Here is a 16,984-nt window from a genome sequence, read left to right on the forward strand (position 1 = left end):
TCCTCTTATTATAGCATTCAACTTGCAGGCCCACCAACAAAGAAAACATAGAATGCATAAACATATTATACATACGCCGCATATTTATGAAAAAGGAAAGAGAGAGGCAAAATTGATTAGATATAGTTTTTAAAGAGTTTCTCATCTTAGAAACAAGAAAAAAAGGCGTGAAGAGTTTCATATACTACTAAAATTTAGTAAAGTAATTATACTTTTCCTTAATTCAGGGATGCATTGGGGTACTTGCGGATAGCTTATAAAGAGTTGTTTCAAATTGGGCATGTGTTGCAACCTATGAAGATAACAGAAAAACATTATCACATGAAAAGATTAAACCTGTAATATGGAAAAAAGAACCACAAATTCATATGAAGCCTAGGGCACATGCCACTAGTTGATTTCATACCTCTGCATGATCCATTACAAATGGCCATGAGCCCTATGGTACAACCACCAGCCTAGCCTTCGAGATCCATCCACAATGGTGGCTCATCTAAGCACCCATCAATCCCTTGCAGCTTCACGCAACATCTTGCACCTGTGCACCTCATTTGAATGAAACTCTTCAGATAATCCACGCAAAGTGCTTGAAAGTTGAATATGTTGGACATCATAGAAAACTTACGTGAACTTCATGTTGGCAAGATTATGAACCAACAACATGGTCGGCAATCTATGATCTCTGCAATGACTTCTCTTGAAAGAACATCAAATTTCACTGGTCTCTTTGTGGCAGCCTTCTTTATGATCTTGCTCATGGTGCTCCTCCTCCCCTCTCATACTAAATTGCTCAAATTCATAACAACCAGTCTCTTTCTCTTTTATATTTATGAAGAAATAATTTCTTTACAATGCTTCATAGCCGAATAAACTACTTGTCTATTTATGCACACCTATTTCTTCAATTAGAAAGCATTGTGAAGGTATGCATAAATAGAAATCTAATGCTTTCTAATCGAAGAAACTACTTGCCACCTGCCTATCTATGCACACCTTCACAACGCTTTCCAATCGAAAAAACAGATGTGAGACTGGTTCTTATGAATAGCTAAGTAGTTTTTTCGGTTAAAAAGCATTGTGAAAGTATGCATAAATAGCAGGTAGTTTTTTCGGTTAGAAAACATTGTGAAAGTATGCTTAAATAGCAGGTAGTTTTTTCGGTTAGAAAGCATTATGAAAGTGTGCATAAATATAGGTAATTTTTTCAGTTAGGAAACATTTTGTGAATGTATACATAAATAGGCAGATAGTTTCTTCGGTTAAAAAGCATTGTAAAGGCATGCATAAATAGGCAGGTAGTTTGTTTGGTTAGAAAACATTATGAAGGTGTGCATAAATAGGGAGGCAGTTTCTTCGATTAAGAAGCATTGTGAAGAAAACTACCTCTTCACTCTGCAATCGAAGCGATTATTTGGTATAGCAAGAGGAGAAAGACAACCGTTACATGGGAATCACTGGAAGCTTTGTGAATGTGTACATAAATAGGCAGATAGTTTCTTCGGTTAAAAAACATTGTAAAGACATGCATAAATAGGCAGATAATTTCTTCTATTAAAAAGCATTGTAAACGCATGCATAAATAGGCAGGTAGTTTGTTTGGTTAGAAAACATTATGAAGGTGTGCATAAATAGGGATGTAGTTTCTTCGGTTAAGAAGCATTGTGAAGAAAACTACCTCTTCACTCTGCAATCGAAGCGATTATTTGGTATAGCAAGAGGAGAAAGACAACCGTTGCATGGGAATCACTGGAAACAACAGAGAGCGATTTCTTTTGTTGGTCTCGTTAAGGTCCAAATGAGTTCAGACTTTGGCATGAATCCAACCTAAAATTGTACATACGAGTAGTTATGCTCGAGTCAATGTGATAAGGATGTCAACAAACGGGATATAAATAAATTAATGCCTGATCAGACCACATTAAATCAGTCGGATATGGAAAATATTTTCAAAATACAATAGAAAGCCAAAATTCAGATTTGAAAAAAGATGCATTTGTCAGCAAAGTTGATGTTAACTTTGATGATGGCCACTATAACAGTGGTTGTAGTGGAGATAGATATAAAAAGAAAGTAGTCATGAATCGTGATTGTTAACCTACTTACAAAACATAATAGTAGTTACGAACCAAATATGATTATCTTTCCAATCTTTTGGAACAAAAGCCAACTATGTATAGTAATAATAATAAAAAAAAAGAAACATGCATCTATGTGAGCCATCGAAAGACTTCTGTTGCAGGAAATTAGTTAGAAAACTAGTGGCACAGAAAATCACAATGGTCGGTAGGTAGAATGTCTATGCATGCTGCGAGGTCCACTACGTAATGCAGCAAGGAAGGGATAAGGAGCTGTCCTCTATTCATTAGAACAATTCAGTTCCAAGAGGCCTTAGCTGCATACCTTGTACTGTTAAAAAGGTATAGTAAGTTAAACCTTCGCTTAAAGTTAAAATTTAAACTTTAAAGTGTGTATTTTGCAATTTAACCTTATGAAGTGATCTTAAGAATGGGTTGATGCAAAACGCATATGAAGCTGGCTATTTTTTGGTTTTCTAATAGTACTTTTGTAATATGTAAAAATGAGTGGCTCCCATAGCATCAATATTTTGATAATAAAAAAATCTTAATTTTTCACAAAAACAACTTGAATCAAAGTATAAAATATCAAAATAATTTTTTATAAATATATTAAGATGTTTATATTTATTTAAAATAAAAAATTTTAAAGAAAAATTAAAGGGTCTGTTCTTTGTCATTGCTTTAAGGGTTTGGTTTTTACTTCTCTCTCTCTCTCTCTCTCTCTATATATATATATATATATATATATATATATATATATATCTTACGAGAAGTAATTAAAAAACTTAACCATTATTAGCATCAAGTGATCCCACATGTAAATCAACAACTCCTGTGAGAGTATGTGGGCAACTGTCCACATAAGCCCACGTGCAAGTCTGTTCTGTTGGAAGCTGGTTCATCAATATCTTTCCGATGATTCCTTTATAGGCAATGGGCCTGGGCTCAACTTATACTCGGCCAGGCTTGAGGGCCGGCTATGAAAAATGACCTTCCAACCAGCCAGGACCGATAACCCACACAGTGAGGGGGGTGTGGGTTTCTGTCCAAATGATTGCTTTTATTTAAGGAATTCAAGCTGAACTTCTATATTGTTATCCGCAAGAACATATCATCTAGTTTTGCTAGACAATATGTATTTGTTGGTAGTGATAGAAAGGAAAATGAGTATATATATATATAAGAAAGTTGGTAAAAGCCAAACCACTTGAGTAAGAAACAAAAACCAGACCTATTGAAATTACTTATAAAAATAATTCTTTTGTAATCTAACGCCATAGATATAATCTTAACAGTATTTAGAGGTGAAACATATATTAAGTTAGTCATTTTTTTATTTAACTAATATTTTTCTAATAGTAAAAAAAATAACCGGCTCTCCTAATATCAAAATTTTGGTAGTATAAAAATCAAATTTTTTACAAAAGTGACTTGACGTAAAACATGATTTATATTAAATTAGTATCTACAAATACATTAAATGGGTCATATTTTGTTTAAAATACTTTTTAACATAAACTTAAAAGGTCGTTTTTATCCCTGACCCAATTGGTATGGTATCTACCAAAATATATATATATATATATATATATATATATAGATATAGATATATATATATAGATTGGTCGACATCGACCCCATTCAACCATTGCAAAGGCACACATAAAAGGTATCACCTTGACTACGTGATCAGTCTATTAGAATTTCAAAACTATATATATTCAATCGATTTATATTTTCAAAATAAAAGTGAATAAATTGTGGCTTTTTTTAATTTAAAACAAATAAAGAAAATCTTCAAGTCTGAAAGGAGAAGCTTATGTTTCTTTAGGATTATAAAGTCTCTTTTATATGGGATCCATCACCATTGCATTTCACCATTATATGAAACAATTGTCAAATCCTGATTATGTAGCCAAAACTTTATATGACCTCGAATTGTCAGATTCAAAGTTCCATGTAGTCTCAAATCACGTCAAATATCATGTCCAAATGCTCATAGATTTCACTACTTTAAACACTTTCCAGACAACAAAACATGACCTCAAATCATTGGATTTGAAATTCCTTATAATATCAAGTCACGTCAAATCTGAGATTCAAATGCTCCTATTTCACTACTTTAATCACTTTCCAGCAAGCAAATTTTAAGTTTTTTTTTTTTTTTGTCTTTTGATAGATCTCATGCAATGAAGTGCTCCGCACCAATATTGAATCCTAAATTGAATGCAACGATTCATCGGTTCTTCGAATCAGTTGTGAACTAGATAAAAATGTTGAAAATATATTATTTTCATGAAATACTTATGAAAAATACAAAAGTTAATTCAATATATAAAATATTATTATATTTGTAAAAAATAATAGGGGCAACCTGATATAAAAAACAATTAAAGTTTGCGTGCTAATCACTCCATTCATTCAAATCAGTAGACTATCTGGAAGGGTTGTAGTCCACTGGAAAGCAAGTTCAAAAGGATTCTAATTACAATTCCTATGATAGTTGGCCTGGCACAGTGTGCTACCACAGTTGAGAATTTTCTTGAAAAATCAAACATTTCCATGGCTTTTGAGAGTTTTCCTTTTTTCAGAAAAAATCCAACCCTTCAACCAAAAAAATAATTAGAAAAGCCAAATTCGTTAACATCTCAACATAGTTTTAAAGTCGTTAATGGCATTTCTATCGAATACCCATTTCCCGTATCAGTAGTTTTTAACGGATCTTCTTACACTGACAAGATTGGAAAAGATAATCATAGAAATGAAAGATTGTTGTCACTTCTTAGGTTGGTACGATCCGACCATGGAATGATGGAAAGGCTCAAGAAAAAATGGCAGAATCGTAACTTGCAAGGCGCTCTTAAACTACTAGAAATATCAAAAATATCTTCCTCCCTCTCGGAAGATGAAAGGAAATTCAAAAACCAGCAAAACCACGAGCGGTATGCTGTCTAATCTGAGGCGCCGTTGGATCTTTGAGCGAAAAAGCGAAAAACAAAACTCTCCAGGGACAATCAATGAAGAGGAAGCCGTATTGACGCGTGCTTCCTCCCAAAAAAACAAGCGCGATCAGTCTCTCTCTTTCTTTCTCTCCGTTTAAGCCCCCTATGCTAAAGTTATAAATAACTCTGAGCTCCTACTCTGGACATCGAAGTGATTCGGATTGTTCAGGAAATACAGATCTTTACCTTGTTCGTCTCTGTTGAAGCGAAATGGCTACTGCTGGTCAGGTGATCCGATGCAAAGGTATGGACTGTGATTGAAAAAAATCTTGTTGCTTACTTTGTGGGCTTCCAAGGTTTTGGTCTGATAGATGTTGGATTATCATTAGTTTTCTAGTTTCTTTTGTGCGGTTTTAGAATGAAGAAAAGGATTTTAAGCTTGGTCTGTTTTGACGTTTGAAGATTTCCTTCTCGTGGGTATGCGGCGAAGTTTGCTGCAAGGTTTTGGGTTCTTTTTTATTAGATTTTAATGGAGGTGATCGAGATCAGAATGAGGGGAACCTTTGTTTAGATGGTAGTCTTCCTGTCTTTTGTTGAGACACTTTCATCTGATATGTCTGTCTGCTTGTGTTGGTGTTAGCTGCTGTTGCATGGGAGGCAGGCAAGCCGTTGGTGATGGAAGAGGTGGAGGTTGCTCCGCCTCAGGCCATGGAAGTTAGAGTGAAGATCCTCTTTACCTCTCTATGTCACACTGACGTTTTCTTCTGGGACTGCAAGGTAGTTTTTAACACCTTCGCCACTGATTCTTTCTTCTTCCATGTCTAAATCTTGACCTTCTTTAGAAGTTGTACGGTTAGAAATGGAAGCAAACAAGATAGACAGTATGCTTCACTGGCGGTCGGTTCCTTTGACTGATCTCTTCTTTCGTTTTCTGAATTTCTGCAATGCAGACCCAGAAGCCTTTGTTCCCTAGGATCCTTGGACACGAGGCCGGAGGGTGAGTTTTTTCCCTTATTCTTTAATAGTTTTATATTTTTATTTTGTAGACTCCAGGTGTGTCTCTGTGTGCATTACTGCATGGTGTTTCTTGTTTTCATAAGGTTACTGCGATTTTTCTAAGAAAAAAACAATGTTTTTCTAACTTGATCTTTCAAATGCCCATGATGTTTTTCTTCTTCCCTGCGTTGCTGGTGCTCGCTTTCTTGATTAATACATCCATTGTCCAAGATCAAGGGAAAGGCAGTAACGTTCTTTAATTAAACCCAAATGATCTTCCATGCGCAGTCTCTGCAGTTGTTTCATTTGCAAAGATGGCCATAAAAAGAACTCCCTTAAAGATCTCACTTTCTGATGCTTCTTTGATATGCCTAATCTCCACAAAGTCGCTTGTTCTGGTTTGGTATTTGCCATGTCTTCTCTTCTTTTATGGTCTTCCACCCTTTCTTTTTCTCCATTGTGTGTTGCCCTTAAAGCATGACCTGGATTTACCAGGATTGTCGAGAGTGTTGGTCAAGGTGTGACAGAGCTTAAGCCTGGTGATCATGTTCTCCCTGTCTTCACCGGTGAATGTGGGGAATGTGCTCACTGCAAATCAGAAGAGAGCAACATGTGTGATCTCCTTAGGATCAACACAGACAGGGGAGTGATGCTTGCTGATGGGAAATCAAGGTTCTCCATTAAGGGGCAACCCATCTACCACTTTGTGGGTACCTCCACTTTCAGTGAGTACACAGTTGTGCACGTGGGTTGTCTTGCTAAAGTTAACCCAGAGGCACCTCTTGACAAGATTTGTGTCCTTAGCTGTGGAATTTCAACAGGTAACAAGAACATCTGACCCCTCCCATCTTCTAAATTCTTTCTGAATCTTGCTCAAGGGATGCTGGTTTTCTGCAGTACTACGATCAATATTTGTTTGAAACGTGTTTTCAGGATTTGGTGCTACTGTTAATGTTGCTAAACCAAAAAGAGGTCAATCCGTAGCTGTTTTCGGATTGGGTGCTGTGGGCCTTGCTGTAAGTTTTTTTTCTCTTCTGATTGGTGTTCTATTATGAGTATGCGTTTTCTTATGAATACCTTTATGATGCACTCTATTAGGCTTGTGAAGGTGCAAGAGTTTCAGGTGCGTCAAGGATCATTGGGATTGATCTGAACCCCAACAGGTTCGAAGAAGGTAAACAATGATAGCAAGGTAATAGATCGTTTTGTGGTGATTTCAAGGTGTATATCACTGACCCTTTCTTATTTTTCTTTGATTTCAGCAAAGAAATTTGGTTGCACAGAGTTTTTGAACCCCAAGGACTATGACAGACCTATTCAACAGGTTAGATTCCAGATATGCCAATTCTTTGCTTCCCTATGGCATGCATCCTTTGTTTTAACAAATTAAGGATGCGTTTCTTAGCTTCAGAGTACACAGTAAATTTTGATTAAGAATTTACGGTTGCTTTCAGGTGATTGCTGAGTTGACAAATGGAGGTGTCGACAGGAGTGTCGAGTGTACAGGACACATTGATGCGATGATATCAGCTTTTGAATGTGTCCATGATGTAAGTGATTTCACTGACTACTATTGCTTGATCTGCATTGACCATCCACATTTTCCTGATCTCTCCTTAAAAAGACAAAAGCTTTGCATTTATATGCTTGTGAATGCATATTCTGCAATTACTTTTGGTCCCCAAAAAACCCATAAATCTATAAGGAATTAATCTTCTTCTAAATACCGCTGTGTTGCAGGGATGGGGCGTGGCTGTCCTGGTTGGTGTCCCTCACAAAGATGCAGTGTTCAAGACACACCCCATGAACTTCTTGAACGAGAAAACTCTGAAAGGAACATTCTACGGAAACTACAAGCCTCGCAGCGACATTCCCGGGGTTGTGGAATTATACATGAAGAAGGTAATCTCTCCCTCTCTTCCTTCTGAAGACAAATTCAGAAGGGTAGTTGCCATTTGCTCATTATCTTCACAGGGAGATGCGAACCAGAACTCATTTCTACATTCAAATCATGATTGCAGGAGCTCGAGTTGGACAAATTCTGCACTCACCGCGTTTCATTCAAGGACATCAACAAGGCCTTTGATTTGATGCTCAGCGGTCAAGGCATTCGCTGCATCATCAGCATGGAGGATTAGGCACGGAGGATGAGGAACCCGTGCTGCGAAACTTACAGATAATAAAGTAGGAGATGCTGTTGTGTTGCTTCATTGCTGCTTCTCGGAAGAGTCAAGCGATTTTTTCTTTTGCAGGGAGTCCAAATTGTTGAGTTATTTTGGTTGTTTTGTGTCAAAGCCGCCGTCTCTTCTATGCTGTATGGATTCTGGTTGTATACTTGGAAGTTCCCTTCATACTACTCCCTTATTAATCTTTGTTTATCTACTTTGTTTTCTGAAAATTTTAAAAGGAACACAGTACGCAGTCTCTTTCGTATTCCTTAAGATTTAAGCAAAGAAACTCTTCCCTTTGTTACTTATGTTCATAAAATATAAAATCTGCTGAACAGAAGCTACGGAGATAAATTTAGAGAGCACAAAAAAATGAGTCTGCTTAAATTATTTCGTTCTCCTGCGACCAATTCCTTGTCACTCGATTCATTGTCAAGTATAAATAGATATAGTGGTGAAGAAACTTCCGAACTGCTTGCCGTGTATCTGATACCCGACAGTGATAGTCCTTCGACAGTGATAGTCCTTGAAGGCAATTAATTAAGCGAAACAAGAAATCACTCGAGCTCATGTGATCATAAAATCTTGGCATCTGTCCAAATTTGGCTCACTCGAGAAATCCAAATGAGATTGACAATTACATACATCTAACTAAGGAGACACCTCAATAAGGAAGGAGATACCTTCAAGAAGCCGAAGCTTCTCTTTCTTGTTCAACTTATCTCGGGGTTCAGAGCTGCTTAACGAGTTAGGTGGAGAGTAAAACACTTGAAGCTTCTCTTTCTCGTTCAACTTATCTCGGGGTTCAGAGCTGCTTAATGAGTTAGGTGGAGAGTGAAACACTTGTTAACTAAGCATCACATACCCATTATTTACAGTTCAAAAGAATTTTACGGTAAGAATCGATTTGATTTCATTGTTTTGTCAATTTGACCAACTGAACCAAAACAAGAAATGGACAAATGGAGAGTAAAACACTTATTAACTAAGCATCACATATCCATTATTTACAGTTGAGAAGAATTAAGCATCACATATCCATTATTTACAGTTTAGAAGAATTTTACTGTTCAGAAGAATCATACTCATGAAAATTGAATTGATGATCGACCTTTCACTGTCCTGCCAGTTTGACCAACTGAACTAAATCAACAAATGGACGATTGATGGTGATCCCACAATGTGATAAATTTTCAATAATTAAGTCTAGAGGCTTCCCGCTGTATTCTGAAGCTGTTCAACTACTATAGAAACATGCCCACAATTTGTCGTCTTCGTCATAACTTTCTTCCCGTCTTTGTCGCCACTTCACCACGTACTCCAACTAATCTCTTTCTCTCTCTCTCTCAAACTCTCTCAAGCCAGTATAACGAAATTTTAAAATGGAATTCAGTTGTCAAGTTTTGTTCCTTCCTTTTATTATCATTTATAAAAAATAAAATAATCAAGATGATTGTTAAAAAAGAAAAAAAGAAGAAAAAACTGGTTTTCAAACGAACAATCCTAACTTTTAGGCTTGTACTCAATTTAAGCATCAAATTTTCAAGATTGGTTTTTGTTCATTTTCAATTTTTTATATACCTTTTACCTATTTATATGATTACATGTATGAGGAATGACTTAAGAGACTGATAGGCATGCACAAGTAATATATATGGAGAGAGACATATATTCTATACGTAAGAAGAGAGAGAGAGCCGTCCACTAATTTAGTTTGGGCAACTTGTCAAGATAATAGATACGTGAGCATTTTGAACTTTGAAGCCCGCATTAAGGAGCTTTAGAAAGAAAAAAAAATCAGTGTTGGTGTCAATTTGTTCAAATTATCAAGAGACGTCAGCTGGTTGAAAACTGCAATACGGGTTTAAGAAAAATCAAAGTTTGTGTGAACTTTTTTTTTTAAGATGAAAACGCCCGTCTATGCATCTAAAAGGTTTCTTTAATTCTTGCATTTTTCGGACACGAATAATGTATCTATTTAGTTAATTTTGAAAAAAAAAACATATACACAAGGATATGAACGTTAAATACGGAGTAGTGAAATATATAAAATCACTAAAACTTATATTCTATAAAATTGTTTCAAAAATAATTGCATCAATATATATTTGAAATCTTTGGATTTCTTTTTGTCTGGGTTTGGACAGAAAAATCTTTCTAATATATTATACGTGACAGTATATTTTAATCATGTTTGTTAATGCAATGCATTAGGTGGTTATGATTGGATTGAGGTTTCGATAAAGATCTCACCATATATATATATATATAAATGGTGACTGATTTTTTTAGAGTCACCCAACCATCTAATGAAAATCGTTCGATCAAACATGATGGACGACTAGAGAAAAATAAGGTGAAAAAGATGATGAACATTTTGGTCATCTAATATTAGTTCATACTTTTTCTTTATATTCTTTTCTCAACCATCTACTTATGTCAGATGGACGGCTCTAATTAAATGGCTCTTTGAATAGGCAGAGTTCACTCACTCATAATGCATTAGTAAAAAAAAAAAGTTCAAAGTTCTTAAGAAAAAGTTAATAGAGGACATCCATTAGTCTTCAATCAGCCGCCGAATTAAATCAGACGTCATCAATTTGGTTCGAATATGCCAGTTGAGGAATCTGCCAAACATATATATTCTTTTCTCTGAAACCGCCATAGACAGCAAAAACTCCACCAGTTCCCAACTAGTAATCAGCATTAACTTTGATCAGAGATCCACACTTGAAGGCAATTTTGCTAGGCTTTATGTAATTGGATTTTTAGCAACCGAATCAAAATCTAATTAACATAATGTCCGTAAACTGGCTTCAATCCTTATCGATCCCAGTCGAACCCACTGGCCGTGAGAGGCATCACTTAATTGGTAAACTGGTGGGTCAGTTTGATAAACTACAAATGGAGTATGTGTGACACTTTGGTTGATGGTTGTTTCTTTTTCTACTTAAACCCAAAAACAACTCTGAACCCAAAGGGCAAGAAAGAAAAGGACGAAGAAAAGACTTTGGCCTCTTAATAATATCTTCTCAACACTGAATTTGGATTCAATCATGAAACTTCATTCTAAATTTATATTTTATTAATAGTATTCTGGTTTTCTCTATTTGATACTACTTCGTGAATTCCAAACCAACGCCAATTCTTTTAATTGTTAATGAATGACAACCCATGTTACGAAGAGTCAATAAACTTATGAGGTTAGTCCAATCCATCGTGAAGGACGATTAACAGAAAATAAGTTTAAAAATGTAATGTATCATTTAGTATTAGTTCATGAATGATTGATAGGTACCTGACTACTTAGGTAAGGCATAAAATTCAGGCCTCTTAAATTCATGTTAAAAATGGTTTCAAACAAAATATGAACGTTCTAATGTGTTCATAAACACTAATTTAATGTAAATCATGCTTTAGTTCAAGTTTTATAAAAAAATGATATTTATACTACCAAAATTTTGATGTTATAAGAGCCGTTCATTTTTTGACTAATAAAAAACATTATTTAAGTAACAAAACAACCAAATTAATGGACCATATCTATAAGGTTGGTTTTCAAAAAAAAATTATTGTAATAATTAATATTAACATATCTGACTTTTGTTTCTTACTTAAGTGGTTTAGTTTTTATCAATTATATACATATATATCCGAAGAGTAGTAGAGGCGACCTAAAAAGCACATTCAGAAAACATGTTTAAAAAATATTTGGCAGTTTCATAAGTATTTTGATTATTAAACCCCGGAGGAACAATCTTCCCTTTCTCACCGATGAACCTCGAATTCACCTGGGCTTGTAACGTTCCCGAGCATAAAGCTTTTGTTAATGGCCTCATTTCTTCAAAGAATGTCCGTCATATTTAAAAGTAATCAATCGAGCTAGTAAGGTATGACCAAAAGGCCTATTACATTTTTGGCCGTCATATTTAAAAGTAATCAATCGAGCTAGTAAGGTATGACCAAAAGGCCTATTACATTTTTGGCAAGGGATTATTATTTTTTTTTTAAATTTTTGCAGGGGCCAAGGTAAAATTCTTGAAACTATTAGCCAGTAAAATTTTATTTTTCAAAATTTGTCATGAGAAAACATAGTAGGGGAGCATCAAGGACTTCGTTTTTGATGGCTATCTAACTTCATTTCTATTTAATTAGAAAAAGATTGTCTCCTTAAGGTTAGAGCTTTATTTATAATGATGATTATCAATAGCATTCATATTTGCGATTCAGGGGGACTCGGGATACCCCTTCTTACTTTTTCTATTGGGAAGTAAGGATGTCAATGGATTGGATTTAGATCTTATTCGATTGGATATTTGACTGAATTGCATACAAAAGATAGGATATGAAAAAAAAAATTTGACATCTGCACAAGAAATAAGATGGGATTCAGACATAAAAGATTGACATCTGATCAGAACTGGATTCAGATTTAAATAAATATCTGATCAGATTAGCATTCGAATTTAGTTCAAAACAAATGTCCCACATCCAATATCCATATATTCTGAAAGTGGGTTTTCAATTATATAACAATGCAGTTCGGATTTGTTTGTGTATTTAGTAGTTCGATTAAGATTCGTTTGCGAATACAAAAGTCAGATTAGAATCAGACTAAAAATTCAAATTTAACATTTAGAATGATCTTCAGTAAAATTTCATGAGATCACAGCCTAAATAAATTTTAGTCCCTTGCTGTTTCTTCCTATCACCATTCTCCTGAAGCTTAACGAGCAAGCTTTAAAACCCAACTTTTTCCTTTCTATTCTGTATGATGGTTGAGTACTGAGTAGTTCGATAAGCAAAGAACTCACAGGCCAAGAACATGAGCTAATGTACCCGAAATTCACTATAGGCGTGTAGTATTTGCACCATCCTGTACGATGGTCGAGTACTGAGTAGTTCGATCAGCGAAGAACTACTTATTAAAAAGAACTAAAATGCTTAAAAATACAAAGGAGCTTATGTCTTATGACATAGGAAGGGGACTGAATTTGATATACTTTTAACAATATCAACCTTTTTGGACTCGGCTTAACTTGATTCAGTGTGCAGTTCTAGCCAAGTAGGATGGAGATATCCCCCTTGTTTATAAACAGATCAATGATGTACAAAATAAAGAATGAAAGGATAGGAAAAGAACAAATCACAAGCCCAAAGGAGCATGGCACAAGCAAACAGATGTTTAATGCATTGTGGTGCGATGTGATCTTTTTACTAATAATACTAATAATGATCTTAATTTGATATACATTCTCTAATGCATGCTAGAGAAATGCTAATAATACTAATAATGATCTTTTTACTAACTTTTCCTTCGTTAGCAAAGTGACACCTTCAAGGGCTGTTGGAAGTGACAATATGTTATCGTTCTATGCACGTATTTACCTCAAAAGTTACTAGATATATGAAACAATAACATACTTTTACTGTTACCAAACAGCCCCGCAGTAACACATATAATTTTTTCTAACATATATATATATATATATATATATATATATATATATATATATATATATATATATATATATATTTCTAGCAGTGTATAGTATGTTGATCTGGCATCCATGCATTGCACATGGAGAACCATGCATGCCAAAAGTTAAGTAGCAGTTGGTCAGTTTGGTATGAGACATTATTGCGGCTATAAAATGAGGCAAACCAACTTAGGCTAGACTTGAACTTGCTTATTAAAACCTGAGCTTGAACTCAGCTCTTTTATAATTGAGAAGACCTTGAGTTTAAATATATGCACAAAATGTTAAATGAGTTGAATTCAAATTGTAAGAACTCAACTCAGTTAAACTCAGGTTTGGCTTGACTAAATAAAACTAAACAAGTTAACAAGTTAAACAAGTGACGTTAACTTAACATAAACGAGTTAAACAAGTTAAACGAATCTAGCTTGAACTTGATCCTATAAAAATGAGTTAAGCCAGTCTAACTTGACCGCGATGCTATATCATCAAATTGAACTCGAGTATTTGCTATATTTAATATTATAAAAATTTATTTTATAATTTTTTTTTATTATGAAACGGCGAAGGTCGGGTCGGCCCTGGACTTGGATTTCAAGCCCGGCCAACCCACCCGAGCCGGGCCCCGATGCCCACCCTTACCCATGTACCTACTAAAGTAGCAAAATGGCACCAATAGGACTCTAAAGTGATATAAGCTTTCGCCTTTATAGCTATAGGTACAGGTCAGGTGAATTAGGTCTTTAGCAACGATATTTTGTTCGATTGTTATTTTTTAAATTAATAATATGTATTTTATTATTAAAAATATATTTTAAATTATAAAAAAATATTTTATAATTAAATTTTTTTAATTATCAAACGGCTTGAGCCTGGTTGGGCCCAGGTTTCGGGCCCGACGGACGGATCCGGGCTGGGCCCCGATGCCCGCCCTTATCTATTTACCCACTAAAGTAACAAAATAGTATCAACAGGACTCTAAAGTGATATAAGCTTTCGCCATTATAGCTATATGTATAGGTTTGGTGAATCAGTTCTTTGCCAATGATGTTTTGTTCAACTGCTATTTTTTAAATTTAATAATATGTATTTCATTATTAAAAATCTATTTTATATTATAAAAAATTATTTTATTATTTAAAAATTGTTTTTATTATCAAACGGAACGAACCGGGCCCCGATGCCCACCCATACCCATGTACCCACTATAGTAGCAAAATGGCGTCAACAGGACTCTAAAGATATATAAGCTTTCACCATTATAGCCATAGGTACAGGTCAGGGGAATAAAGTCTTTAGCAATGATGTTTTGTTCGACTGTTACTTTTGAAATTTAATAATATGTATTTTATTATTAAAAATATATTTTATAATATAAACAGTTATTTTATAATTAAAAAATACTTTTATTATGGAACGGCCAAGGTCGGGTCAGGCCCAGACTTGGATTTCAAGCTCGGCTGACTGACCCGGGCTGGGCCCCGATGTCCACCCTTACCCATGTACCCGCTAAAGTAGCAAAATGGCGCCAATAGGACTCTAAAGTGATATAAGCGGTACAGGTCGGGTGAATCAGACCTTTAGCAATGATATTTTGTTCGAATGTTATTTTTTAAATTAATAATATGTATTTTATTATTAGAAAATTTATTTTATAATGTTTTTTTTTATTGTCAAACGGCCCGAGCCGGGTCGGGCCCAGGTTTCGGGCCTGATGGACCGACTGGGGCCGGGCTCCGATTCCCACCCTTACCCATGCACCCACTAAAGTAGCAAAGTGGCATTAACGAAACTCTAAAGTGATGTAAGCTTTTGCCATTATAGTCATAAGTACATGTCACGTGAATCAGGTCTTTACCAATGATGTTTTGTTCGAGTGCCATTTTTTAAATTTAATAATATGTATTTTATTATTAAAAAAATTATTTTATATTATTCAAAAATTATTTTATAGTCTAAAAATTTTTTTCGTTATCAAACAGCGCGGACCAGGCCCCGATGCCCACCTTTACCCATGTACCCACTAAAATAGCAAAATGTCGTCAACAGGACTCTAAAGTGACATAAGCTTTCGCCATTTTAGCCATAGGTGCAGGTCAGGTGAATTTGGTCTTTAGCAATTATGTTTTGTTCAACTGCTACGATCACTGTTATATTGGCGGTGAATCGTAAGTTCTATTATGTGATATTTTATCAGTGATAATATCATTGGTATGGATCTGTACTATTGTCAATGGCTATGGCGTCAGAAAAGAGGATCTATGCCAGTGAAATTGTCACTCGATTAGTTCTATTTATATTTCTTCAAAAAAACGGCAATGCTTATAAAACAAGCACCTTCATACAGTTAATACCCTCATCAATCTGCCCATGGTTCGAAAGTAATCTATGTGAACAGAAAAATTGTTTGATGCCAATTGTTAACCACGATTTGCTGCACACAGGTAAATTCAGGAAAGTCATTGAGCAGTTAACCATTGGAGGCTAGATCACAAGAATGTGGTCATCCTATTGTCCCCTCCAAGAAATCGCAACTTAACTTTAGAATGTCAAAGACTTTTTCTCCACACCTTCGGTCTCGCCCGTGCATTTTTTCAGAGCTCTCAAAGTATCCTCCCACACCCCGGCATCGTCATTGTTCCTCAGGGCTGCTCCAATTGTGGCGATATATATCGGCAGACCACCGCACTCCCTGAGGACATCCATTGCAATTTTTTCTATAGGTGGCTGTTGGATCACATTCCCTGTGTTATTAAGGAATAGGGACATTGCATCTTTCCAGCACATGGCTTCCATCTTGATGTTTCTGCCAGTTTGCATGGCAACGCATGCATCAAGGGTTCTACTTACGACCACAACTTTGCTTCCATTCGCTGGATCAGGAACACCCAACACACGTATATGGAAGCCTTGCCAGACATCATCTAATATCAACAAGTACTTTCCGCCCTTCATTTTTGTTGAAATCAGTTTTTCTCCTTCGCTTAGATGTGCCCCTTTGGCGGAAAGAGTGCTTTAGGTAGCAGGCAATCTTCTGTTGCAGGTGTTTGTAGTCGGATCTTTTCCTACTACGATGTACATGATGCAGTCGAACTCTTTAGCTTTTGTTGTGCACAAGCTTCACGATACTAGTCTCGCCGATTCCCCCCATTCTGTGGATGCCGATCCTTGATATCCTGGCATCTTGTATAATGTCCAAAATTTCCTTAACCAAGCGAGTAGCAGTATCTTGCCCGTCCAATGGTTCCAGGATGAGTGGCTGGGACCAATTGATTTCTCGAGGCCTTGACACCTGTTCCGCCTCCAAAGGTGCCTTCTTT

The 16,984-nt window shown here is 35.6% G+C and overlaps 2 protein-coding genes across 2 annotated transcripts; one reads left to right on the top strand and one right to left on the bottom strand.

Moving 5' to 3' along the window:
- The first annotated feature begins 5,000 nt into the window (after nucleotides 1-5,000).
- LOC116261553 (alcohol dehydrogenase 3-like) lies at nucleotides 5,001-8,398 on the top strand. Its single transcript, XM_031640381.2, has 10 exons — nucleotides 5,001-5,324; nucleotides 5,661-5,797; nucleotides 5,971-6,017; nucleotides 6,512-6,837; nucleotides 6,950-7,032; nucleotides 7,115-7,190; nucleotides 7,279-7,340; nucleotides 7,471-7,566; nucleotides 7,757-7,918; nucleotides 8,038-8,398. The coding sequence occupies exons 1-10, from the start codon at nucleotides 5,291-5,293 to the stop codon at nucleotides 8,152-8,154; spliced, it is 1,140 nt and encodes a 379-aa protein (XP_031496241.1). The 5' UTR covers nucleotides 5,001-5,290; the 3' UTR covers nucleotides 8,155-8,398.
- Nucleotides 8,399-16,084: 7,686 nt separating this feature from the next.
- On the bottom strand, nucleotides 16,085-16,619 carry LOC116261835 (disease resistance protein At4g27190-like). The gene is made up of 2 exons (XM_031640724.1): nucleotides 16,235-16,619; nucleotides 16,085-16,098 (listed from the first exon to the last, which is right to left on the bottom strand). Exons 1-2 carry the CDS (start codon nucleotides 16,617-16,619, stop codon nucleotides 16,085-16,087), a joined length of 399 nt encoding a protein of 132 aa, XP_031496584.1.
- Between the last annotated feature and the right edge of the window lie 365 nt (nucleotides 16,620-16,984).

The sequence above is a fragment of the Nymphaea colorata genome, chromosome 1, assembly GCF_008831285.2.
Source record: "Nymphaea colorata isolate Beijing-Zhang1983 chromosome 1, ASM883128v2, whole genome shotgun sequence".
Taxonomy (NCBI): Eukaryota; Viridiplantae; Streptophyta; class Magnoliopsida; order Nymphaeales; family Nymphaeaceae; genus Nymphaea; species Nymphaea colorata.

Excerpts from the sequence above, each read along its gene's own strand:
- LOC116261553 (XM_031640381.2), top strand. The coding sequence starts at position 5,291 with ATGGCTACTGCTGGTCAGGTGATCCGATGCAAAG. Across the intron at positions 7,191-7,278 it reads CCCCAACAGGTTCGAAGAAG|CAAAGAAATTTGGTTGCACA; the intron begins GTAAACAATGAT and ends CTTTGATTTCAG. Across the intron at positions 7,341-7,470 it reads ATGACAGACCTATTCAACAG|GTGATTGCTGAGTTGACAAA; the intron begins GTTAGATTCCAG and ends GGTTGCTTTCAG.
- LOC116261835 (XM_031640724.1), bottom strand. The coding sequence starts at position 16,619 with ATGAAGGGCGGAAAGTACTTGTTGATATTAGATGATGTCTGGCAAGGC.